This window comes from Lagenorhynchus albirostris, chromosome 20 (assembly GCF_949774975.1).
Source record: "Lagenorhynchus albirostris chromosome 20, mLagAlb1.1, whole genome shotgun sequence".
Taxonomy (NCBI): Eukaryota; Metazoa; Chordata; class Mammalia; order Artiodactyla; family Delphinidae; genus Lagenorhynchus; species Lagenorhynchus albirostris.
In genome coordinates, this window is record NC_083114.1 from 45,294,822 (window position 1) to 45,321,277 (window position 26,456).

At 57.6% G+C, this 26,456-nt stretch overlaps 1 protein-coding gene across 1 annotated transcript; it reads left to right on the top strand.

Annotated features, from left to right (window-relative positions):
* The first annotated feature begins 6,206 nt into the window (after positions 1-6,206).
* On the top strand, positions 6,207-25,492 carry ACE (angiotensin I converting enzyme). The gene is made up of 25 exons (XM_060132896.1): positions 6,207-6,478; positions 7,093-7,260; positions 7,876-7,969; positions 8,681-8,824; positions 9,243-9,434; positions 10,013-10,110; positions 10,489-10,661; positions 11,005-11,228; positions 11,574-11,718; positions 12,003-12,101; positions 12,357-12,479; positions 12,819-13,030; positions 13,649-13,785; positions 14,650-14,808; positions 15,080-15,167; positions 17,119-17,262; positions 17,419-17,610; positions 18,890-18,987; positions 19,173-19,345; positions 21,188-21,411; positions 21,706-21,850; positions 22,104-22,202; positions 24,425-24,547; positions 24,783-24,970; positions 25,138-25,492. Exons 1-25 carry the CDS (start codon positions 6,224-6,226, stop codon positions 25,365-25,367), a joined length of 3,927 nt encoding a protein of 1,308 aa, XP_059988879.1. The 5' UTR covers positions 6,207-6,223; the 3' UTR covers positions 25,368-25,492.
* The last annotated feature ends 964 nt before the right edge of the window (positions 25,493-26,456 follow it).

The following is a 26,456-nucleotide window of genomic DNA, read 5'->3' on the forward strand; positions in this document are numbered from 1 at the left end:
AATCTACAAGAAAGGTGATGTTGTAGACATGAAGGGAAGGGGCACCGTTTAAAAAGGAACGCCCCACCAGTGTCCCCACGGCAAAACAGGAAGAGTCTCCAGTGCACACAGCACGTGGCTGGCATTGTTGTAAACAAACAAGGGCAAGATTCTTGGCAAGAGAATTAAGTTAGGATTACTCCACCAGCAGAGACAGCTTCCTGAAACGTGTGAAAGAAACTGATCAGAAAAAGAAGGAAGGAATTTACTTGGGTTCAACTGAAGCGCCAGCCTGCTCCACCCAGAGAGTCCCGCTTTGTGAGAACCAGTGAGAGGAGCCTGCACTGCTGGAACGCACTCCCTGTGAATTCATGGCTTGATAGCTGTAAAAAAGTAAAGACCTCTGGACTGTGGGGAAAAAAGAGAGAGAGAAGGAGAAGAGAGGGAGAGGGAGGGGAAGGGAAGAGGAGCGGAGGGGAAGGGAGGAGGCTGTGCTAGAGCTGGGATTTGAGGAGTGATGGGGTTCTACGAGCAGATGAAGGGAAGTCTGCAGCCAGGACAGACTCAGGGGTGAAAATGTGAGCTCCAGAACAAACTACTGAGTGCACAGTGGGACTGAGACGAGGCTGGATGCAGGAGGCCGTCCATGCTCTGCTCAGAGCTTATCAATTCAGCAGGGACCATGCAGAGGCTGTGACCAGGAAATAGGCATGATCTGCAAGGAATGAAGAGGAGCTAGCCAAAAAAAGGAAAAATAGAGAAAAAAAAGTAAGACCTTCTCTTATTAAAAGACACCACAAGGAAATTCAAACGAGTTACATACTGGGAATGATTTCTGCAACACATTTAAATGACACAGGACTAATATTCAGAATATATAAAGAACTGTATGAGTTGATAAGAAAATGAAAAAAGAAAAGGGCAAAGGAAACAAACAGGAACAGCACAGAAGAGGAAGCACAACTGCCCCATAAACATATAAAAAGATGTTCAACCTCATTAGCAACAAAGGAATGAAAATATGTCATGCCCCCAAAATTGGCACAAATTTAAAAATAGGAGAACACTAAGTGTTGATGAAGATGTGGGGCAGTGTGCAAGCTCCCATCCACTGCTGACAGGGGTGCAAATCAGTACAACTATTTTAGAAAGCAGTTTGACATTGGGACCCCCTTGAACTTTTGCATATCTCTGAACATCTGCATATCCTTGGCCCAGAAATTTTACTCCCTAGAGCAATATTTCTCAATGAGGACCAGTTTTGTTTTGATTTTTAATTTGTTGGGGGAATAATACTTTCGTAAAATACAGTAAAAATGAATTCCTAAAAATGAAGTGAAAATAGACATACAGTATACAAGCCTGATATTATTAGATTCAACAGACATAAAGTTACTTATGTATACCAAGGAGACATGTGCGAGAATGTTGCTGGCAAATTGTTTTGTAGTAACTGAAAACAAGAAGTAACTCACATGTCCAGTGACAGGATTAGAGGTTGGAAGAAAAAAATGTGGCGTAATCACATGATGGATTATTATGGACTATGAAAAAGTTATAAAAATAAATGAACTGTAAACATGCAACAGCAACGACAAAGTCTCAGAAATGTAATTGTAAGAGAAAAAACAAACCTTAGAAGACTCTAATATGATGCCTTTAAAAAAAAAAAAAACTTTATCAAAGTGTAATTTACATTTCCACGTTTTAGCATAATTCACCCATTTTAAGTGTACAATTCAATGATTAATAGATTATTTTGAGATTGCAGTGCATTTCCATCACCTTCAAAAGAACCCTCCTGCCACTTTTCAGTCACTCCTCATTCCCACCCCCTGCCCCAGGCAACCCCTGATCTATATTCTGTCTCTATAGATTTGACTTTTCTGGACATTACATATAAGTGGAATCATACCATATGTAGCCTCTTGTGTCTAGGTTCTTTCACTTAGCATAATGTTTTTGGAGTCCATCACGTTGTAGCATGTATCAGAACTTCATTCCCTTTTATCGCCAACTAATATTCCATTGTGTGGGTCTACCACATTTTGTCTACCCATTCGCCAGGTGATGGACGTCAGGTTGCTTCCACTGTTCAGCTCCTTTGAGTAACACTGCTCTGCACGCAGGTCTTCGCACAGATGTGTTTTCATTTCTCTTAGGTACATACCTAGGTGATGCCGTCTTTATAAAGTTCTAAAACAAGCAAAACTAAACAGTGTGATGTTTAGAGATACATACGAAGTGCTGAAACTCTTCTTCACAGGAGAATGATAAAGATAGCATTCAGGGGAGCTGGTGTGGGTGCATGTGGCTGTGGGGGAGGGAGATGGGAAAGGGAAGGACCAGACTCAGCTAGACAAGAGTAATGTTGGGCAGTGGATTTATGGGTCCTCACTTTATTATGCTTCATAACTTACATATACATTAGATATCATATATACATACTACTTATATTCTATGTAACATATATTACATTATAAGAGGACACTTTAAAAAATGAAAGCCTGTCACCAATACCCAACAATTGCACTGGGTTCTCGTCTCAAGATAACCAGGTCCCTGCTCTGGCCGCCTGTCCACACTCAGCCTATTGTCTCCCCCTGCCCCAGCCGCTCTGGTGCCTTAGCTCTTCCTCAACTCAGGGAGCAACCCTTAGAGGGAGAATGGGTAAAAATGTCTATAGCTGTTTGACACATGAGGAAACTGAGGCTCAGAGAGGTTATTTTGCTTAGGTCATAAGGCTTGTAAGTGTGGCCCAGATTTTTCTGGCTCCCGATCCAGTGCTATCTCCCCTACACCTGGCTTTTGGAGTCCATGTGAGTTAATGCTGAATAAATATCGAAAGGCGAGGTTATCATTGGTTGAGGAGCTAGAGCTGCTCATGTTAGAGGCAGGACTTGATCGGGACTTTGAGAGATGGGTAGGTTTTGGCTAAACAAAGAAGAGCAGGTAGGTATCCAGTGAGAGAACCACGGCTCCTCTGAAAACCAATCAATAATCGTGAGATTCCTGATGAACATAGAATGACAAAAGTCAACATTTGGGCGTATTTTTTAATAACAGCTTTATTGAGATATAATTCATGTGCTATAACATTCCCCCTTTTAATTTGTATGATTTGGTGGTTTTTAGTATATTTAGTATATTCAGAGTTGTGCAACTACTAATTTCAAAACATTTTCATCATCTCATAAAGAAACTCCATAGCATTGGCAGTCACTCCCATCCCCTCTCCCCCAAGCCTCTGGCAACCACTCATCTACTTTCTGTCTCTATGGGTTTGCCTATTCCAGACATTTCATGTAAATGGATTTATACAACATGTGGCCTTTCACTTAGCATCATGTTTTAGAGGCTTATCCATGCTGTAGCAAATAGTCAATTCTTCATTTCTTCTATGGCTGAATAATATTCTGTGGTATGAATACACCACATTTTGATTATCTCTTCATCAGTTGGTGGACATTTAGGTTATTTCCCATTTGGGGCTGTCATGCTTAGGAATGGAATTGCAGGGTCACATGGCATCTCTGTTTAAAGTTTTGAGGAACTGCCGATGTTTTTTCCAAAGTGGCTGTACTATTTTACAATCCCACCAGCAACGTATTAAGTTCTCCAATTTCTCCGTATCCTCAACATTTGCTATCGTCTGTCTTTTTGACTTTAGGCCTCTTGGTGGGTGTGAAGTGGTATCTCACTGTGGTTTGATTTGCACTTCTGCGATGACTGATGGAGTTGAACATCTTTTCATGTATTTCTTGGTCAGGTCTCAATTTTATTCCATTGTTGGGCGTATTTTCTAAGGGATATTTTTCTCAAACTGTGGTGACTTGTGACCTGTCCTCCCCTGGAAGAGAGGTGGAGAGATGGGGAGCTCTCCCAAGCAGACTGCATTTCCTTGGTGGGTCAGGCCTCTGGGGGGTCATAATTACATCCTCCTGCAGGATTCAGAGCCATCTCCATTGTTTTGATGGCAGCTGGGAGGTAGCTGACTGAACAAAGGACCTTATCTCTTTACTACCTCTCAAGGTTATTATAAATATCAAATAAGATCACTTACACAAAAGAATTCAGAAAGGTCTAAAATGCTATCCAGATGTAAGTTGTATTTACTTTTAGATTATCTTCCAGCCCCATTTAGCCTTTGCTCTTATGGTTTTCCAATGAGGCCGAGGCTGCTCCATGCTGAACCCAGATGCTCCATAGACAGCGTCACGAGGCCACCTTAGAGCTGAGGATGGGCCGTGGAGCAAAACCCCTGCCCTACCCGCCTCCCAGACACGGCGCTCGAGAGCTCTTCAGAGACAAGGCCCTGCTCAGACCTGCTCAAACCCTTCAGCTTTCCACGCTGTTTCTTTCCTGGTAGAAGAGAAGGGCTCCCCGGTCACAAGCTAAGCGCCAGGCTCTCTACCCCCTCTGCCCATCCTTCCGCTCCAGGACCCCTTCTTTGGGCCCTGAAGGGGTGCCACTCACAAAATCCCCCCCACCCATGCCTTAGCTGGTGGAGAGACTGCTCTCTCCCAGCAGACAGCAGCTCACTGTGCACACACAGCCCATTGCCCTCAAAGCCTGGAGAACGTAGTTGTTAGAGCCACTCGAGAGCTGGCGAGTTCTGAGGAAGAGAGGCCAGGCTCACTGCGTCGCCCTCAGCCGGGCCCCTGCCCTCGATGGGGCTGCTCTGATCACAGGTGTCCAGTTCGCCAGCCCTGAAGTGTCCGCTGGAGTGAAGGAAAGCCAGGGGCCCAGGACTCCTCTTCCTCCCCTCCCGCCTTCCCCCACACTGTTGAACAACAGCACTGACGATGCCCTGCTCCCCCTCCTAGGGCTGGGGCAGCCACCCTCCTCTTCTCCCCGCCTTCCTCCCTCACCCCCCTTTCACACACCACCCTGGCACCATGTCACCTGGCAGCTCAGCACGGCCTCGGGCCACACAGCCTCCTGCACACACTCCAGAGGGCACAGCGAGCCCACGTGTCCCTCAGAGCCCCAGGCGCCATCCTGCACACAGATACCCAGGAGCCCAGGTGATTCCCAAGGTGCCCAAGCTGCGGATGGGTTGGGTCTCCTGAGCAGCTGTCACTGACTCCTTCCCTGCGCCCTCTGCCCAGCCTGTGCTTCCTCCGTCGCCCTGCCCACACCTTTGTCGGCGTCTGCTGGGGGTAGGTCCTCCCGCCTCTGGGGACAGACACCATGATGCTGAGGAGTTAGGGGCGAGCCCTCAGCCTCCCCAGCCGCCTCAAGAGGATGCCACTCTCCTTCCTCCCCCGTGCTTGTCACTTGGAGGAACGCGTGGTGAGACAGGGAAAGACTGATGGGGAGTGCGGAGACCTGGAGTGACTTGGAGCAAGCCATTCACCCTGAGTCTTCATGTCTTCCCCTTGAAGGAGAGGTTGCTGTCATCTCTGCGCTCATCTTTGTAGCTAGCTCTCAAAGTCGGCAAGTCTGCGACTGTTTCTGCCTGCGCGAATGACAGCTCGTGTGAGGAAAGCGGGTGTGCCAGTGCTCCTCTGGCTGTATTACCCGCCCCCTCCTCCCAGCACAGCTCCTCCAGTCTCCCCCCGCCTTCTGACAGCCCCCTTCCCCAGTCCGCAGGTGAGCCGGGGGCTCTGAGCACCGCCCCAGGCGCCTGCGGAAGCTAAACTCTCCCCTACCCGCGCAGGCCACACCCTCTCCCCCCAGGGCCTCGTGAAGAAGCTGGACCGGGCGACCATCCTTAACCCTATCCGGCAGCACTAGCGGCACTGCGGACAGCTCCCCCACTTTGTCACTCCCGAGTCCAGAGAGCCCTGGGGCGGCGAGGCCGGGAGATTGAGCGTCAGAGACCGCTGGGCCCCGGGTCCCCGCGCCGAGGCTGTGAGATGGAAGGGGAGGGCACGCTGGCAGGCTGGGGTGTTCCAGCAAACTGCTGGGTCCCTCAGCTTCAGAGGTGTGTGTGTGCGTTAGGGGGCTTCTTTCTAGCCTCCCTTGTGAGAACCTGACCTAAGGCCCATCCGCCACCCCCGGGCTGCATCTCGCAGGGGGCCGCCTCGGGCCGGCGCCCTTGCCTGGGGCGGGCCAGGAAGCCTCGGTCCCCGCCCCGCTCCGTTAGGCCCGCGTAGCGGCCGGGGGACTTTGGAGCCGAGGAGGAAGCGCGGCGGGGCGGGGAGGTGAGGGTGTGTCGGAAGGCGGCGGCGGCTGTCGGGTTTTATAACCCGCGGGGCGGGCGCGGCGCGGGAGAAGGGGCTGCACCGCGCACCGCGCCATGGGGGCCGCGTCGGGCCGCCGGTGGCCGCGGCCGCCGCTGCTGTCGTTGCTGCTGCTGCTGCTGCCACCACCGCCGCCTGTGGTCCTGGCGCTCGACCCCGCGTTGCAGCCGGGGAACTTTTCCGCCGACGAGGCCGGTGCGCAGGACTTCGCAAAGAGCTTCAATTCGAGCGCCGAGCAGGTGCTGTTCCACAGCACGGCCGCCAGCTGGGCGCACGACACCAACATCACCGAGGAAAACGCGCGGCGCCAGGTGGGCGCGCGGGCCCGGGGCGGGGGCGGGGCCCGGGCGCCCAATCACAGGCGGGCGGACGGGCGCTGGGGGGCGGGGAGTCATCGCCCCGCGTGCGCCCCCGGCCCCTGAGCGGTGGGGACCGGGCTGGGCCAGCCGGCCTCCCCGCTAACCCCCAACCCCAACGCCGTCCCAGCAAGACAGGCGGTCGGTTTCCTAGCACGGTGCTGGGCACATGCCCAGTAAGGAACCGAATGGATGAGGCTGGCCCCTCTGACCCCGAGTCCCCCCAGGTGGCAGCGCCTGGGGTTGACGACGGGCTGGGCCAGCGGCAGTCTTCGCTGAGGGTGCCCGCTCTGCTCTGGGTTCTCATCCTCTCCGACTGCAACGTACCCCTCTCTCACTGTGCCTGTCATCGCTCACCACAGTTCACACTCTTCCCCCGCCTCTCCTGGCCCCAGTTTCTGCTCCACTGCCTCCCTGAGGCAGACTCCCCCAGTTCTTCACCCCGAGGGCCCAGGAGGAGGGAGCCGTGCTCCCACAAGCCCCAGTCTCCTGAAGCCCTTGGCCTTCCTCCCCTCCCCCGCGCCACGGCTTCCCCTATTTACCCTCTCGTGCCCTCCTGGTACCCACAGGAGGAGGCAGCCCTAATCAGCCAGGAGTTTTCAGAGGTCTGGGGCCAGAAGGCCAAGGCTCTGTTCGACCCAATCTGGCAGCACTTCACCGACCCCACGCTGCGACGCATCATCAGTGCCGTGCGCACCCTGGGCCCTGCCAACCTGCCCCTGGAGGAGCGGCAGCAGGTGGGCCTGGTGGAGCGGTGGATGCAGAAGTGGCCTGGGTGCCCCCATTGCCCCGGAGGGGTGGGGCCTGGCAGGGAGGGACCCTGGGATCTCTACCGGCCCCGACTGTAGGGGAAGCCCCGCAAACACAGAACGGATTCCTGAAGTACTGATCTTCCTTGGAGCTGGAGTGAGAGAAGTTCATTTCTATCAAAGCAAGTATTATGGAGCAGAAAGCAAAATTCAAATAAAGAGAAAAGGATGAAACAGGGGTTTTCAAACTTTCTCCATAGGTGGTTTGGTTTATGGGCTTCCTCAGAAAGATTGGGAAGGGCTGAGAAGGCATCAAGGTCAGAGAATGAGAGGGATTTGCCCTCGCTCAAGGTGGTGGCTGGGCTCAGAATTGAACCCTGATCCCTAATTCTCAGGACACTAGTTTCCCAGGCTGCTCCACTGGAAGGGGAATCCCTGCATTCATGCTCAGCTGTGCTCTGGGTGCCACAGCGTGGCCTTGCCCTAGCCACGTCCCCCTCTCCAGGCATCTCCCCTTTTCCTCCCAGCGGAAAGAGTAGAGGGCGCCAGATTACCTCCAAGGGCTGTTCATCGCTAACATTTTCTCAACTCTTAACTCCCCAGTACAACTCTCTGCTAAGCAACATGTCCAGGATTTACTCCACGGCCAAGGTCTGCTTCCCCAACAAGACTGCCACCTGCTGGTCCCTGGACCCAGGTACTGCCCTGTGTCTACTCTCTGTCTTCGGGGGCTTCCTACCCTTCCCCATTGGCCTGCTGCACTCAGGAGGATGACGTGTTTTTGCAGAGAGAGTGGGTAAACCCAAAGGCATTAACCTCCAATTGGGACTGGACTGTCAGATGCCCCCAGACCCCTGCTCCTCCAGGCAAACTGATTTCTGGAATCTCCAGCCTCCAGCCCCCGCTCCACCCCCACATGCATGTGTGCTTTTTCCTCTCTCATCACAACCGGCTTTCCTCCTGGCTGCCTGGTTTTCCCTTTCATGGGTCCTCTCATTCCCCACAAGAGTCCTCCACAGGCCTTAGACCCCTCATGGCTTCCCTTGCAAACCTCCTCCTCTCCCCCCACAGCTCCCCCGCCCCGCCACGTACCAGGCAGCCTTGAGGTCAGCCACTCCGTCCAAGGAGCCATGAAGGGTCTGCCTATGTTTCAAGTTGTGGGTGTCCTCTTGGTGTCAGCCACCTTAGAATAATCATTTCCTGGGAACCAGGACCCTGCCTGGCTCCTTACTTTGTATAGCTCCCAGTGCCATCCTGTCCAGCTTGTAGGTTGCCCTTGACTTTGAGGGTATCATGATGCTGAGGAAGTAGGTGGAGATGGTGAGGACCGGTGTGGGAGCTCTGGTGAAGGCTACTGCTGACTTCAACGCAGAAGTCTCCAAACTGACCCTGCTCACCTGTGTCTCAGAGCTCACCAACATCCTGGCGGCGGCGCGAAGCTACGCCCTGCTACTCTATGCCTGGGAGGGCTGGCACAACGCTGTGGGCATCCCGCTGAAACCCCTGTACCAGAAGTTCACTGCCCTCAGCAACGCGGCCTACAAGCAGGATGGTGAGCATGGCCACCTGTCCCTTTTGCGGGCATTTCCCTCTCATCTTCTGTCTCCACTGAGCCCCGCCCCCTGAGGCAAGCAGAGCGGCTATTACAGTGACTCCATACACTGGTCCAAGGTCACACAGATAGTGGATGGCGGAATGGGCATTAGCCCCATCGACCTCATGCTGCGCTCCTGGCACTCCTCCCCGCCCTAGGGCTCAACTTTGCCTCTCCTGCTCTCTAGGATCTGTTTAGCTGGAGTTGGAGCAACCCGTAGTTAGAAGATTGTAGAGCAGCAACCCCCAAGCTCTCCCTTCCAGCTAGCAGGCAGACACGCTGGCCCTGAGCCGGGAGAACGGCCAGGTGGTAGCTGGGAGGCGGAGGCGCCAGAGCCTGGGGCCTGAGCTGCACCCCAACGCCACCCTCCGGCTAGGCTTCTCAGACACGGGGGCCTACTGGCGCTCCTGGTACGACTCCCCCACCTTCACGGAGAATCTGGAGCACCTGTACCATCAGTTAGAGCCCCTGTACCTGAACCTCCACGCCTACGTCCGCCGCGCACTGCACCGCCGATACGGGGACAGATTCATCAACCTCAGGGGACCCATCCCTGCTCACCTGCTGGGTAAGGACCTGGCCTTGCCACCACACATGTCCAGGGCCCTCCTCATCGTGTGTCACATTTCAGAGCCCCGCACTGCTCGATCCCCTGCACATGAGCCCATAAAGCAGGTGACCCTTCTCATGGTCACTACTGTTCCTACTTTTCACACGGGGACACTGAGGCTTAGGGTGCGCGAGTGACTTGGCAGAGGGCAGAAAACTATTAAAAGGCAGAGCCAGGAGTCACACTGGAGGCTTTAGCTCCAGGTCCAGTGGAGGAGGAGAAATAAGCCTAGTTTATGCCCCAGGAAGCCAGCCCTGTGGCCCTGCGTCAGGGTTGGGAGGCAGGGACCCTGGCACCGTCAGAAAGGACCCAGCAGCATCACCTGGGCTCACACTTGGCCTCTGCCAGCTCCAGGGAACGTGGAGCACTCGGGGGTGTGGGTGGGACTGATGTGTGAGCCAGCTGAGAGGGCAGTGGCCCTGCAGCGCCCTGGGTCCAGACACCAGGCGCCCAGGGTGCCGTTCAGTGACACACATGGGGAAGCAGGCACTGGCTGGACTGGGAGCCAAGCTGTCTGGCTCCCCTCCTCTGTCTAGGGGACATGTGGGCCCAGAGCTGGGACAAAATCTACGACATGGTGGTGCCTTTCTCTGACAAGCCCAATCTTGACGTTACCAGTACTATGGTGCAGAAGGTAAGCTCGGAGTCAGGCCAGGTGGGGGCCACAGGAGTGAACCAGACATGAGGAGAGGGACGGGAAGGGACCTCAGTCCCTCCCTTTCTACAGAGCAGCAGCCTGGAGTGTGTGTCCAAGCCATGAGCTGGGGTCTGTGTCCTCGTCCTCGCTGAGCTGCCAATCCCTCCTCCGGGGCCCCTCGGGAGTGGGGGCTGTGAGCATCGGTCCATCCACTCTAGCCAGCAGGGGCCAGACATCTGGGAAGGGAGGCCACAGAGCAGAGGTGCTTTTCATGAGCAGGGAGCTGAGCTGGGTGGGGGACCACAGACGTGCCCCTGGGGCAGCCATGGCGGGCTCCAGCGGCTGGCCCCTGACCCGTGCGAACACCCCTACCAGGGATGGAACGCTACACACATGTTCCGGGTGGCAGAGGAGTTCTTCACCTCCCTAGGGCTCTTGCCCATGCCTCCTGAGTTCTGGGCAGAGTCCATGCTGGAGAAACCAAGCGACGGGCGTGAGGTGGTGTGCCACGCCTCCGCCTGGGATTTCTACAACAGGAAAGACTTCAGGTCTCGATTCGGGAGGAGGGTTCTGGGGCTCCCACAGGGCAGGCAGCCTGGGCACGGAGAAGCCAGTTCCCAGGCCCGCCTCTAACCCAGCCCCGGCACTGGCTGGGGGCGGGGTCCCTTCCCTGGGCAGCTTTGACAGGCAGTCAGCTCTGTACCTTGGAACGGAGGGAAAAGGCCAGAGTGTGGGCTGGGGCAGGGGAAAATGTTTGCCTGTTTCCGCCAGCTCCTTCGAGCCCCGGGGCAGTGCCCGCCTGGCTCCTTTCCCTCAGGCGCCGGCCCCACCCTTCTCTGGTCCCTGCCCCGCCCGTCCTTCACCCTCACCCACGCCCTCTCCCCGCCTCAGGATCAAGCAGTGCACGCAGGTCACTATGGACCAGCTGTCCACGGTGCACCACGAGATGGGCCACGTGCAGTACTACCTGCAGTACAAGGACCAACACGTCTCCCTGCGCCAAGGCGCCAACCCCGGCTTCCATGAGGCCATCGGGGATGTGATGGCGCTCTCCGTCTCCACTCCTGCACATCTGCACAAAATTGGCCTGCTGGACCATGTCACCAACGACAAGGGTATGGGGGTGGGTGGAGAGAGCCCAGTGCAGCCGCCCCCCCAGACCCCGCTGGATCCCACAGCAGGCCCGCACTTGTCCCCGCTCCCCTCTGCCCTTCTTGTTTCTGCCTCACTGCCCCATGTCAGGCAGGTTTGGGGATCCACCCAGACCCTCACAGCCCACCCTGAGTCCCAACTCCACTGCCCAAGCTCCCTCTTCCAAGCGGGGCCCCAGGGTCCCAAAGCCTGGCGCTCCCTTCTATGCGTCTGCCCAGCCTCACCTCCTGCTGGCTTCTCCCCAGGCCCACCCTGTCCCAGCTGGACTCCCCTCTTCCTCTGACCTCTCTCTTTTCATCTCCCCACAGAAAGCGACATCAATTACTTGTTAAAGATGGCACTGGAAAAAATTGCCTTCCTGCCCTTTGGCTACTTGGTGGACCAGTGGCGTTGGGGGGTCTTTAGTGGGCGTACCCCCCCTTCCCTCTACAACTATGACTGGTGGTATCTTCGGTGAGCAAAGCAGGACCGGGAAGGGCCTAATCCCAAACGGCCCTCCCCCGGCTCCCGGGCAACCTGCCTCCTGCCTCCCTCCTCTCTAATGATGCCTCCATCCTCTTCCGCAAGGCATTCTTTCCTGCCTAAAACTTCCTCCGTCAGGCAGTCTCTCCTGGTTTGCCAGGATGGGGAAGGTATGGCCCGTGGGAATGTCTGCTTAGCAGACTTTTCTGCAAAGGTAAAATCAGCCTGTGTACAACCCTTGGGTCCTAAGACAATTTAACCACATCCTCTTCCAGAACCAAGTATCAGGGGATCTGTCCTCCAGTTGTCCGAAACGAAACCCACTTTGACGCTGGAGCCAAGTTTCATGTCCCAAATGTGACACCATACATCAGGTACTGTTGCCCCCACTTCCAGCACACCTTTAGTCCCCTTCCCCCTACTCTGGGACCCCCATTCCCAGGGCTTGTTCCCACACCCTTCTGGACCCCTCAACGGCCTGGAATTTGAGGGGGCCTCTCTCCTGAGCCAAGCTCGGTTCTCCCTTCTCCCCCAGGCAGCCCCTGGTCTGGCCTCTGCCCAGCGGAAGCTGGCTGGGACCTGGGCGAGGGGCCTCCACCATCCCCCTCATGCCCACCCTGTGCCTGCAGGTACTTCGTGAGTTTTGTCCTGCAGTTCCAGCTCCATCAAGCCCTGTGCAAGGAGGCGGGTCACCAGGGCCCCCTGCACCAGTGCGACATCTACCAGTCCACCCAGGCGGGGGCCAAGCTCCGGTGTGTGGGGCACAGGGAGGGCAGTGGGAAGTGAGGGGAGCGACCGGTGAAGGGCATGCCAGTGAGGGCACCACCACCAGACCAGTGGAGGGGGCCTTTCTCCCCTCCCCCTCCCTTTCTGTCTCTCGTCGAATGTTTATTGAGTGGGCCTCTTGGCTGGCATGGGGCAAAACATACGTTCCCCCCTTCACAGAGCTCCTAGGCCCTGGGTCTTAATGCTGCTGTTCTTGCCATCCAGTGGGGGCAGAAGTGGCCAGAGATGGGGCAGATGGGCCAGGGCAGCGGTAGTGGCCCCTGGCCCGAGAGCCCTGTGCCCACTGTGCCCGCTCTGCCTGACAGGGCACTGCTGCAGGCAGGCTCCTCACGGCCCTGGCAGGAGGTGCTGAAGGACATGGTCGGCTCAGATTCCCTGGACGCTCAGCCGCTGCTCAACTACTTCCAGCCGGTCACACAGTGGCTACAAGAGCAGAACCGGCAGAATGGCGAGGTCCTGGGCTGGCCAGAATATCAGTGGCGCCCACCGATGCCCGACAATTACCCAGAGGGCATTGGTAAGGCCCGAGGGAGCCTGGGGCGGGGCGCTACCGCAGGTTCTCAGTTCCAGGCTCGGGACCAGGCCCCCGGTTCATGGTTCCCCATCAGCTTCTCCCAGCCGGGCCCTGGCACCCTGCCTGGAGGGCCAGGCAGCCCCCTGAGCTGGTTGGCGGGGCCCTGGGGTGGGGTGGACACATCTTTCCCAGCATCCTGGGGAGGGTATGCCCAGATCTGAGACCCCGGCCGGGGGTTGGCTGGCAGGCACACTGCTCTATGAGGTCACGCTTAGGTCACACTGCAGGCTCCGCTCTTGTAGGCCAGGGGGAGGGGCTGCAGGACTGTGCTCTCCTGCTGCCATGGGCCAAGGTTGGGCTGCTCCGGGACTGTCCCGCCTCCTCCTCCTCCTCCTGCTCTGCTGTGGGCGCCCCCTGCTGGCCCCTGGCCAGGGGACCACCGGCCAGGTGTCAGTCAGCCAGGGAACAGCCAGCAGCCAGACGACTACCCGCCACTCAACAACCAGCAGCCCGAAAACCCAGAGCCCAAGTGGGACCAGCTGGGGGCCGGGGCGGGGAGGCCGGGGCAGCAGTGGAAGGGCAGGGGGAGTCCTGTCTGTGTCTCTCTGCTCTGTCCCACAGACCTGGTGTCCGACGAGGCTGAGGCCAGCAGGTTTGTGGAGGAATATGACCGGAGATCCCGGGTGGTGTGGAACGAGTATGCCGAGGCCAGCTGGGATTATAATACCAACATCACCAAGGAGGGCAGCAAGATACTGGTAGGGGCCCCTGCACGCCCCCTTCCCCCCACCAGAGCTCGCGCACAGACTCAGCACACGTCTGCTCCTCCCCCGGGGGCCACCCTCTGAAACCCAAGGCACTGCAGGCCGCCCTTCCGCCCCCGACGTCACCTCAGTGGGAACAGGCTGTCAGAATTTGTGAAGAATCCCAATGGCATATTGAAAAGCGTCCAATTTCAGGCACACACCCAGTGCCTAAACAAGTTGCCTTATCATTAACAATCAACCCGTTGTTGGTAACGGAATAATTTGTAGATAAATAAGTGATGCTAAAGTCAGTTTTTAAAAAGATTGAACGCTCCCGTTTGCCACCATTGAGAGGGCTGTGCGTCCCCTCCAACCCCCCTCCCCGCCTGTGTGGCTGAGCGCTGACTAACCAAGGTGAGCCGCAGAGGACTAACATTTCTTGAAGACCCACTGTGTGCCGGCCACTTTTCCTTGGCACTGGACATCTGTTGCCTCATTGATTCCTCAACAGCCTTGCAAAACCAGTGACCTTATTCGCATTTTACAGCTGGGACCCTGAGGCTCAGAGAGGCCACAGAGCAGATACCAGGCTGCATCTATCCTAACAGCCTTTAGGACACGGGGTGGGGTTTCCTTCTCTGCCGCTGCCATCAGATGTCTTGCTCGAAATGGCCATCTGTTGAGGGGCAGGTACTGCACACAGGATGTTATAGACAGTCCGGGTCGAAGAGGGTCTTCATAGGCAAAGGCAGCCACTTGGTGAAACCGGCCCCACCCTGACACCCTCAGTCCCTTTGGCTCCCCTCAAGGCGCCTCCTCCCAGGAGGCCTTTCTAGAGCTCCTGGGCCTCATGATACGGTTCCCCCGTGCCTTCAGCTGGAGAAGAACATACAGATGGCAAACCACACTGTCAAGTACGGCACCTGGGCCAGGAAGTTTGACGTGACCAACTTCCAGAACGCCACCATGAAGCGGATGATAAAGAAGATTCAGGATCTAGAGCGGGCGGCGCTGCCTGTCAGGGAGCTGGAGCAGGTGTGCGCCTCGTGGGGAGCATGGGGCGGAGGATCCAGGGTCAGGGGAGGGTCCTAGCTCGGGGGACAGTGTCTGGCCTTCATGCTGCTTCCCCTTCGTCGATTTGCCGTGTCGTGACATCTGGCACGTCAACACACACCTACAGACTTACTGAGAAGGCAGAGCTCTGGGAGCACCCGCCTCAGCTGCAGAGCGCAGGTCCACGATGGTGCCGGGGGTGGAGCAGGGAGCCCAGGGCTGAAGCTCGCTGCCCCTCTCCTTCCCCCTGCAGTACAACCAGATCCTGCTGGACATGGAGACCACTTACAGCGTGGCCTCTGTGTGCCATAGCAACGGCACTTGTCTGCAGCTCGAGCCTGGTGAGCACACGTGGGGAGTGAGAGGGAGGCCTGGGGAGGTCAGGGGTGCTGGCCGTGAAAGGGCGGAGTTCACTTCTGACTCACGGGGTCCGCGCGCCCGGGAGACTCACTTCCCTGTCTCCCACCGGTGGTGCTCCTCCGCCCCTGCTTAGAACCGACACCTCCTTCATCGCTGCCCTGGTCCCCTGCCCTGCCCTTGGCTCCGCCCGTCAGCTCCCGCCGGGTCCCCTCTGTTCCTCCCTCCACTCCGCCCTTCAGAGCAGGTGTATCTCAAATTCAGCTCTCAGGGGCTTGGACTCCCCAGTAGGGAGAGTAACTCTAGGCATCTCCCCTCTGCGCTCTTTCCTTGATCCGATCCACCTTCCCCATCTTCCCTGGCCCTTCCCTGGCCCCCTCCTCCACCCAGAAGTTGAAGCCTCAGCCAGCAGAAGCCACGTCCACGCCATTCCCACTTCACTCCCTCTGCCGCCACTCGTCGCTGGAAGGAGTGGGCCAGCTCTGGCCTGTCCTCTTTCTCTCGCAGGAGACTGGCTGGTCCTTCTTACCTTCTCCTCTTTGAAGGAGCTCAGCCCCGACACCCCAGTACCTGCGCACAGATACACCCCCTCCCCTCTCTGACCCGTGCTTCCCAGGGTCGAGGAGCCAGAGGCATAAACATTTTTCCTGAGGAGTCTCCACCCAGAAGCAGTCTCTTCCTGGCCCTCCGCCCAGCTCCCACATTAGAACAATGACAAACAGAAGGGGAAATGGAAAATAAACAGGAGAGAGAAACAGTTTTCCTGGGACAGGGTTTGGCCTGAGGGTTGTGTATGTGGGTAGGCACGCAAAGTGGGGGGGAAGGGGATACGCATTTGTGTGCATTTATGGAGAAGAGCATTAAAGGGAGTATGGCCTTCACCCCCCATCGGTCAGCCCCTTAATCCAGGGCTGGGCCATCAGGTCACTGCCAGTAGTAAAAATAAGAAGCACCCACAAAAACAGAACACTCACATCAGCAGAGGACAAAATTCTCAAGATATGTTTCTTCCCCCAATAAAATTAACTTGAATGTACTTTCTCTGTGAAGAGTAGATAGCGCATAGCATGTTTCAGGATAGAGCACAAGTCCATGAGGTGTGGATGCCCGCAGGCCTCCGTCTCAGGCCAGGCCGGGCAGGAAGGGGAGCCACCTTCAGAACCGACACATGAGCTCACACCATCCTCATCCCAGCTCTGTGAGGTAGATGTGAGCTCCGTGTAATCCCTAAGCCAGGAGGCCACTCGTATAGTCACGGCTTTGACAGGACACAAACGCAAGATTTCTGGCTCCCTGATGATGCTTGAATGGATCTCGGTACTTTGCCTTCACAGCTGTTCTTTTATTAATCAGTCCAGTCACAATGTGGGAAAGATGCCCTGGGCCCTGTGGGGACGTGGGGATGAAGGAGGCACTGTCCCTGCCCAGGGGCCTCCTGCCCCTGGGCCGGCATAATCCCCATTTCATAGTCAGGGAAGGAGGGGTCCCGTGACTCACCCAAGGTGATTTCGAGGTCAGGAGGAAACCGAACAAGAACTCGGGTCTTTTGACCTCCAAGCCATTTCTCCCAGGGAGGTGGTGGGCAGGGAACGAGTTGGGAGCAGCGGCTCTGGGGTCTGGGCCCTTTGTGCCCCAGCTCAGCCACTTGCTGGCTGGGGAACGCAGCCGTGTCACCAAACCGCTTGCGTGGAAAGAGGGTCAAGGGCATCCCTCACAGGGCTGTTGCAGCCCTGCAGTTGCCTGAGATTGTGTACGGGAAGCGCTGAGCCCCGGGCCTGGCGCCCTGGAAGCCCCATGGAAAGGGCACCAGCCTGTCTCCAACTTCCCTCGACTTGCTGCCTGTGCAGTCCTTTTCCAGTTTTATTCCACCTCTGAAGGAGGTGGGAGGTGAGCCAAGAGCTGGAGGCTTAAAGCCATCCAATCCCTCCCACCTAGATCTGACACATCTGATGGCCACATCCCGGAACTATGAAGAACTGCTGTGGGCATGGAAGGGCTGGCGAGACAAGGTGGGGAGATCCATCCTCCCATATTTCCCCCAATATGTGGAGCTCAGCAACAAGGCTGCCAGGCTCAATGGTGAGTCCTCTCTGCCAGTGTCACTGGCTGTCGGGTCCCAGCCCCCCACGAGGCCCTCAGAAAGGTCCTCTGAAACCCAAGAGGTGAGGGGGGAGGAGGCAGGGCGCTCAGGGGATGGTCAGGTGTTCAGAGAGCCTGGCTGTGTCCCCTCTGCAGGCTACAAGGACGGAGGGGACTCCTGGAGATCTATGTACGAGATGCCATTCCTGGAGTACGAGCTGGAGCAGCTCTTCCAGGAGCTGCAGCCGCTCTACCTGAACCTGCACGCCTACGTGCGCCGGGCCCTGTATCGCTTCTACGGGTCCGAGCTCATCAACCTGGAGGGCCCCATCCCAGCCCACCTGCTGGGTGAGGGCAAGTGAGACAGTCAACAGTATGAGGGAGGGGGCAGCCCAGGGCTGGCCAGAGGGCAGAGGGCAGACTGGGAAGGGTCTGCAGATGACACCTGAGGCTGGGGAATGTTGCCAGGGCTGGAGTGGGGTCGGGGCTGGGGGTGGGGAGAAGAGCCCCCTCCCTGCATTTGGTGCCACGTTTGCTACAGATCCACGTTACACAGGTCATCAGGGATGGGGCAGTGGGCGGAGTTCATAGGCCTGTCGTGGGGAGACCACATCACCCGTCGCAGCTCCAGGCAGCATGAGGGAGAGGAGGGGGCCGTGAGTGGGAGCTGAGAAGGCCTCCCCAGGAGGTGGCATGTGAGCAGAGCCCTGAAAGATGAGAGGTTCTGACAGATGGAGAAAGTAGTCGTGGGGAGAGAAAGGCAGACACGACATTCAGGCAAAGGGAGCTGTGAGAGTGTAGATCCTCCTCAACTTTGGGCGCCTCATTCTCCAGGGGTTGTAAACTCAGATGCCCTGAACACTTGAAGCAGGCAGTGGAGGACAATAAGGGATGGTGGGGACTGCGGCAAAGTAGAGGCTACTGGGTTCCTGTCTCTGTCGGGCCATCGGGAACACGTTTCTGGGGGCTTCTTACTGTGAACAGAGAGGCCAGGCGGGGCCATGGACCATTGACAAATCAGAGGGAGACCACCCCCCGTCCAGCTTTGGGTCTAGCTCTGCTCAGCCTAGAGGGTCTTTGCAGCCCAAGAGACCAGCCATTTTTGGTCCCTCTGTTGTGAGACCAGAGAATATCAGCTCCATGGCGGAGAAACACAGACCCCGGGAGGGAACACAGGTGCCCGGCTGGCCCTGGGAGCTGGGGCTTAGAGCTGAGCCCCCAAGACGAGCAGAGCAGCCAGGCCCAGGCTCGCTCCCCCCTCCCATTCTCGCTTCTCACTCGCTCTGACTCTCACTGGTTTGCACTGTAGGCTCCACTTGATGTCAGCTCAAGCTTAGTCCCCTTTGGCTATCAGAGCCTCTCCAAATGTATTTCTGCACCTTTCCACTCATTCTGAATAGCTTCCTTATCTCCACTCTTGCGGTGAATGCAGAGGCATCAGCCTCTCCATAAGGAGGGTGGTTCTTGCCAGCTGACCTGTAAACTGACCTCAGGCAACAGGGAGGGGACAGAGCAGTGGCTGGTCAGATTATGATCAGTGTTCCCTCCCCCTGCATGACGGTGCTGAGCCTAAGATCTAACACCTGTCTCTCCTCTCTCCGCCATCTCTTCCTCTACCCGCCTCCAGGGAACATGTGGGCACAGAGCTGGTCCAACATCTATGACTTGGTAGTACCCTTCCCTTCAGCCCCCAGGATGGATGCCACAGAGGCCATGATAAAGCAGGTCCGCACCGACCCCCTCCTTGCACCCCTGCTCCTCCAGGGCACAGGGGAGGGGGACCCTGCCCAGGTGGGAGAGGGCCCTCTGATTCAAGACTCCCAGCTTGGCCCTCTCCCAGGGCCCTCCCACTGCGGCACACAGTCCATCCCCACAATCCCCAGCTTCGGCAGAGCTCCCTCTGCTTGCAGGGCTGGACACCCCAAAGGATGTTTAAGGAAGCAGACAATTTCTTCACCTCCCTGGGGCTGCTGCCCGTGCCCCCCGAGTTCTGGAGCAAGTCTATGCTGGAGAAGCCGACCGATGGGCGGGAGGTGGTGTGCCACGCCTCCGCCTGGGACTTCTTCAACGGCAAGGACTTCAGGTATGTCCAGGCTACAGGCCAGGGGGACCTGGTCCTGAGCCCAGAGGACAAGGAGACGAGTCAAGTACAGGCTCCGCTGCTGTCTCCTCAGCCAGAACAGGGGACGGAGGGTTAAGAGAGTTGGGCCTGGCCGCAGCTTGGCCACTGGCTTGTGGCAGGGTCTCCTCGAGTGCTGACCAGCTCTGTCAGCCCAGCGTTCAAGGTCCCAGTCCTGGGGGTGAGCCCCACGTGAGCTGCCAGCCTTCCCTCCCTCTCAGGCGGCCCCTGTGTACAGCTGCCCCTCTCCCTGAGTGCCTGTGCCTTAACACGGAGGCACATGGGGACGTGGGGGCTTTGCACAGATCCACTCTCACCACTGATGGGCTCAGAAGCTGTCTTCATTGGAGGACAGTGTTTCAGTTACCTATTGCTGCATAACAAACCAGCCCAAAACCTAGTGGTGTAAAACAACCATTTGCTTACGCTCATGATTTTATGGGCCAAGAATTCAGGCACAGTGGAAATGGCTTGTCCTGCTCTGCAGTGGTGGAGAGCTCCGCAGGGCTGGAGAGGGCTGGCGTGGCTCAGTGGGGCCGTCTATCTGGGGCTGTGCTTCCGGCTGTCTGTTCGCTTCCTCAGTTCTTCTCTGTGTGGCACGTGCTGGGGCAGGGACGTTCACGTTGGGCTCCTTCACTCACGTGCTGGGCGCCTGGGCTGGCATGGCTGGAGCAGCTGGGGTTTGGTGGGACATCTCTCTCCAGGAAAGCTTGGACTTCCTCACAGTATGGCAGCCTTAGGTGGTCAGATTTTTTATTTTTTACCTGGAGGCTGGCATCCCCAGAGCAAAAGTAGAAGTAGCCAGATCTCTTAAAGACTAAGTCTAAAATTGGGACAGGTCACTTCTACCACATTTCATTGGCTAAAGCAAGTCACAAGGCCAACCCAGTTTCAAGAGAAGGTAAAGAAGATTCCACCTCTCGGGAGAAGTGGCAGAGATGATCTGCCACAGCTGATGAAGTGTCTCTTATGAGAAGAGTGGGCACAGGGATCCTGGAACAAAGCAGCCAGTTTCACTGGCTCACCTGGCCTTGGGTCCTTCCTTCAAAGGCACAAGGACCAGAGCTGTAGGGCTGGGCGCAGACAGAATCAAGGGGGTGAGGGCTCTTTGGGGATCTTCCTTGTATGGGGAGTCATAGCAGAAGGTGGACAGCTCCCAACCTCATTGTCACCAGGGTGCTGGGCAGCTCTTTCCCTAGAATGACAGACAAAGGGGGTCAACTGAGCTGAAGAGCTCTGGTTAGATCCAAGGGAGAATTGCTTTGGCTCACAGAAGATGGAAAGTGATGCAGCCTCTGGCTTGGACTGCTCAGCAGATGTCCCTCTAGTCCTGGCCCTGAGAAATCCTGGGATGAATATCCTTGCTGGCATTGGGCACAAGGGATGCAGAAGAGCTCAGACGCTGTTGTTTCCTTCAGGAAGCCTAAGTCTTGGGAGAGACAAAGCACGTAATGAGGAACCACATGACTCACATGACCCAAGCCCTACACGGACCGTGACCGAGGGTCCCCATGCCTCTAGAGCACATACTTCGTACAGTTAGGAAGCCACACGGCTGTGTGGGCTGGAGTCAGTTGTTCAGGGAAGTTGGGGGCAGAGGAATAGTCTGGAGGACCAGACGTTCGGGGCTTCTAACCCCCAGATTCCCTCTATTTCCCCTTTCGGCTTTCCTTCCCATAATGCTGTGTTCCTTGCATAAAGCAGTCCTGTGGGTACGCTCTGCATCCAGTAAGGACAGAAGGTCCCTTTGCCCCAGGGATCCTCACTGCCCCCTTCCACACCGTCTCCCCACCCCCGTGTTCCCAGGATCAAGCAGTGCACCACTGTGAACATGGAGGACCTGGTGGTGGCCCACCACGAAATGGGCCACATACAGTATTTCATGCAGTACAAGGACTTGCCGGTGACCTTCCGGGAGGGTGCCAACCCTGGTTTTCACGAGGCCATTGGGGATGTGCTGGCCCTCTCAGTGTCTACCCCCAAGCACCTGCACAAGATCAACCTGCTGAGCAGTGGGGACGGCAGCTATGGTGAGAGAGGAACGGGGAGATCCTAGTGGGCAGAGGGGCCAAGAAGGGGCAAGCCTGGGAGGCGGAGAGAGGAGACTTCATAGCCCACAGGCAGAGCTGGGACAGAACAGTGGGGAACAAGAGGGGCAACCAGCAGGGAGAGTGGGAGGATGAAACCCATACCATCCCAAGAGGCAGGTCGCAGGACCCAGAGAGGTACAGCTCGCCCCGCCCGCTCCCCCCATCGCGCCCATCACAGCCCCACTGCTAGGAGGCAGGCCTGGATCTGATGCCAGGGCCCCCTTCCCTTGGCAGAGGAGGACATCAACTTTCTGATGAAGATGGCGCTCGACAAGATCGCCTTTGTTCCCTTCAGCTATCTTGTGGACCAGTGGCGCTGGAGGGTGTTTGACGGAAGCATCACCAAGGAGAACTACAACCAGGAGTGGTGGAGCCTCAGGTTCTGGAATGCTGCTGTGGGCTGGGGGGGCCTCCGTGGCGGGGTGTTTGCACCTGTATCCGTGTGGACATGGTGCGTCTGCGTCTGTGGCGTCTAGGGGTGTGTGTGTGTGTAAGTGCCGTGATGCGCAGAGGCACAGCACACAGGAGTCTGGAGCGCCCAGTGCAGGCGCCATACTTCAAATCGAAAACACCAACTCTCCCGGCTTGATTCTTCCCAAACCCTCCCTCTAATGTGTCTTCCTCCCCAACAGGCTGAAGTACCAGGGCCTCTGTCCCCCAGTGGCCAGGTCTCAAGGCGACTTTGACCCAGGGGCCAAGTTCCACATTCCTTCAAGCGTGCCATATATCAGGTAACAGGAAAGGGAGGAGGGTGCCGTGAGGGGCAGCGCCTCCGCTCAGCGTTCGGGCTGCCCTTGCTGCTGCCCCCCGGCAGCTACCGTCAGGGCGACCTGGGCACCCGGCTGCATGGCCCACTGTGTCTGGGCCACTCACCTGTGACCGGGCCACTCACCTGTGACCAAGGCTGGCCGTTGTTTCACTCTTGTGATGTGACAAGAGCCCGCACCCTCTTGACAGCTGAAAACAAAAACTTCACTATAACTGGCTAATGCTTATAAGACCTTTGTTAGTTAACATTAACCATGACCCACGGCCGGATCATGACCTGAGCACTGTTTTTTTATTTTTACAAGATTGTGATTCCCTTACTATATACTGAACGTATTTCCTCTGATATAACTTAAGTTGTACCTGGAATACCTTCTATCCACTAGAACTAGGATTAGAGACCCAGCTAGATTGGGAGTCTGTATTATTAGGGGCATGGGGTCATAGGCTGGGGCCCAGACAGAACTGGGTTCAAATCTCGTCTCCACAACTCTGTTTCCTTGAGTAAATTTCTCAGTCTCTGTAAGCATCATTTTCCTCAGCTGTGGAATCCTATTTCACAGGATCATTGCAAGAGCTAACTTCTTATCACACTGTTGAATACATAGCATGTTTGGGAACTGGTGGCCATAACCCACCATTATTAAGTTACTGACTTTTTTTTTCTCTTTTAAAAAATTTATTTATTTTTGGTTAGGTTGGGTTTTTGTTGCTGCGCGCGGGCTTTCTCTAGTTGCGGTACACGGGCTTCTCATTGCGGTGGCTTCCCTTGCTGCAGAGCATGGCCTCTAGGCGCACGGGCTTCAGTGGTTGTGGCACACGGGCTCAGTAGTTGTGGCTCGCGGGCTCTAGAGCGCAGGCTTAGTAGCTGTAGCGCACGGGCTTAGTTGCTCCGCGGCATGTGGGATCTTCCCAGACCAGGGCTCAAACCCATGTCCCCTGCAATGGCAGGCGGATTCTTAACCACTGCACCACCAGGGAAGTCCCTAAGTCACTGTCTTAAATGGAATACAGAAACATAGCCGCGTTGTGAGTCATGCAGCCATAGCGTGAATGCACCCAGCGCAGCCCCTTTCCCTTCATGTGCTGCAGGGGAGCACTTGCTGGGGACTAGGAAGGGTGATTAGAGGATCTGGAGCCCTTCCCAGAGGTAGGGATCTGGGGACACCTCAGGGTAGAGGGCTGGGGGCCCCTGGGCTGCAAGTAGCCCAGGCCACCCGTGAGGCAGGACGTAGAGGGCACCGCAGCCCTTGCCTCCTGTGCTCCCCGGAAGGCAGTGAGGGAGGGCTTATGCCCACTGTGCCCAGTCCTCCACCCCAGCACCTGGCACAACGTCAGCACATAGTCAAGACCTCATAAGTAAGCATAGGGTGGGTGAATTCTGTCCCCGAGTCCAGGAAGAAAGAGAAAGCCTGCTCAGATGCTCCGGAGAGCATAGGTGGGCAGGGAGCCGAGGCGGCTCAAGGGCACCGCGCAGGCCTGACCCGGCCAGCATGCCAGGTTGACCCGCAGGGAGGGCCTCCGCCCGCCTTCCCCAGGGATTCCTGAGCTTCCCAGCTGGCACTCGCTCTCACACAGAAGCCAGGCCCATGTGATGGCTAGCTTCCGAGCTTAGCACAGATAATTCTCTAGGCGGGGGTGCGCAGAGGGGATGCACTCCAAGTTCTGACCAGCAGCCTTGGCGAAGCACTTTAGGAAATGCCAGCAAAGTCAGTGACACACGGCTTGTGCCCAGCCTTCAAAGCGGGAGGCCTGCCCTGCTGGTTCAGGACATTCACAACCTCCCCAGGCTCGGAGAGGCGACCCCCACCTGGACCGGCAGACTTCTGCAGGGAATTCCTGCTGCCAGATTTGGGATAAAGGAGGTCCTTCGGGCTGGCCTCCCTGCCTCGTCAGAGAGGTGACCCCTTGGGCAACACCCGGCCTCTCCATGCACGTAGCCCAGGGACGGAGACCTCGCTGCGTCCAGAGCAGCCTGCCACGTCCGTCCGTGAAGGGCTCTGCCAGTGCCCCTGCCCCTCCTCGCCCACGAGGGACGCCCAGAGGCGCTCAGAGTAGGCCCTGCTGAGAAGTGCAGGCAGCCGCGTGGGCGTGGGCGGGAGGTGCCGGGGCGGAGGCAGTGGTGGCCGGGGGCGGTGACGCCGCCCCTCCGCCCTGGTCCCAGGCCTCGCCTGTCCTCCCGCAGGTATTTCGTCAGCTTCGTCATCCAGTTCCAGTTCCACGAGGCGCTGTGTCAGGCGGCGGGCCACAAGGGCCCCCTGCACAAGTGCGACATCTACCAGTCCCAGGAGGCCGGGAAGCGCCTGGCGTGAGTCTCCTCTGGTGTCCCCCTGCCTGCTGTCCACCCTCTGACCTACTTCCCAGGGCCTGAGGAGCCCCTCCCCCAGCCCGCCCCCGACCTGCCCTGCGCGGGCCTCTCAGGCCGAGGGAAGCTGGCGCGGGGAGGTGGGGTACAGAGAGAACCCGTACGAGGCTGGGGCAGACGGGCAGGGAGCCCCGAGGCCTGTCCCTCTGACTCGGTCCCCTTCCCGGGGCTCCCCCAGCGACGCCATGAAGCTGGGCTTCAGTCGGCCGTGGCCCGAAGCCATGCGGCTCATCACGGGCCAGCCCAAGATGTCGGCCGCTGCCATGATGACCTACTTCAAGCCGCTGCTGGACTGGCTCGTGACCGAGAACACGCGGCACGGGGAGAAGCTGGGCTGGCCGCAGTACAACTGGATGCCAAACTCAGGTACCGCCACCCACCCCCCTCGGCCCCAGGCCGCCCTGGGGCTCGCGCAGGGCCAGGCCCCCCCACGTTCAGGCAGGTGGGAGGCCGACCTCCGGGCGGGGGCGGGTGGGAAGCCAGCCCGCGGCCTGGGACCGGCCCAGCGCCCGCTCTCCTTCCTCCCTTCCCAGCTCGCTCGGAAGCCTCCTTCCCGGGCTCCGGCCGTGTCAGCTTCCTGGGCCTGAACCTGGAGGAGCAGCAGGCCCGCGTGGGCCAGTGGGTGCTGCTCTTCCTGGGCGTCGCCCTGCTGGTGGCCACCCTGGGCCTCGCCTACCGGCTCTTCAGCATCCGCCACCACAGCCTCCACCACCCCCACAGGGGGTCCCAGTTTGGCTCCGAGGTGGAGCTCAGACACTCCTGAGATGAGGGCTGGGCGGGCCTGCCGGGGAATGCGCCACCGGGAGACCCAGGGACCGGGAAGGCCCGGGGATGGGCTGAGGACCCGCCACTGCTCTCAAGGCTCACCCCAGCCCTCCTCCCCCTTCCCCTCCCCCTCCCGCCCCTCCTCCCCCTCCCCCTCCCGCCCCTCCTCCCCTCCCTCTCCCCCTCCCCCTCCCCCTCCCTCCCCCCTCCCCCTCCCGCCCCTCCCGCCCCTCCTCCCCCCTCCTCCAGTCCTCTGGACCACGAACCACCTTGGCCCCCTGGCCCCTGGGGACCAGGCCACCTAACATGGAACCCCCTCCCCATCTCTCTCTGAATTCAATTAAAGGTCCTGCCCTCCCCATCTGTGTCCATGTCCCTCACAGGGAAGCCAGGGACAGGGGAAGCTCTCTCACCTCCTGACAGTCAAGGGGTCACTTCTCGGGGGTCTTCATCCTTCTCCAAGAAGAGGCTGGAAAATACCCAGCGCTCTGGCCCCAGCACCCCCCAGCGCCCATCCCAGTCTCCCCTTCAGCCGGGGCAGCTGGCCCCTGTCCTGCCATGGCAGGCAGCCCCTGCCAGGCCTGGACACCAACTCAGGAGGGCTCTGGGCAGCAAAGAGGAAGCAGACATTCTGGGCTTCTGGAGCCCTGCCCCAGCTGTTCCATAAATGGCCAAGTTCCCCAGATGGAAGGCTCCGGGCTGCCCTCTGGTTCCCTCGGGAGGACGCCTTGCATGCTGAGGCTGTAGAACTGGCCAACTGACCCCGGCGTCACCTCAGGCGCCTGCCTGCCCCAGTTCCATTTCCACTCGAAACAGTGGACAGAGCCACCAGAGTATTGCCCACAGGGCCCGGGGTCAGGACCCGTCACCCCAGCTAGGCAGTAGCTGGTGCCCACGCAGGGACTGACTGCTAGGGGACACCCCTGCCCATCCCCCCAGCACATGCCCTCACCCTGAGCCTTCCTTGGAAGGCCATTATGGGTTTGAGGGAGTATCATTTTGAGAGACATTTAAAAATCTCTTATCTACATGTTTATTGTAGAAAATCTAGAAAACACAGAATAGTATAAAGAAAATAAAAGCCCTT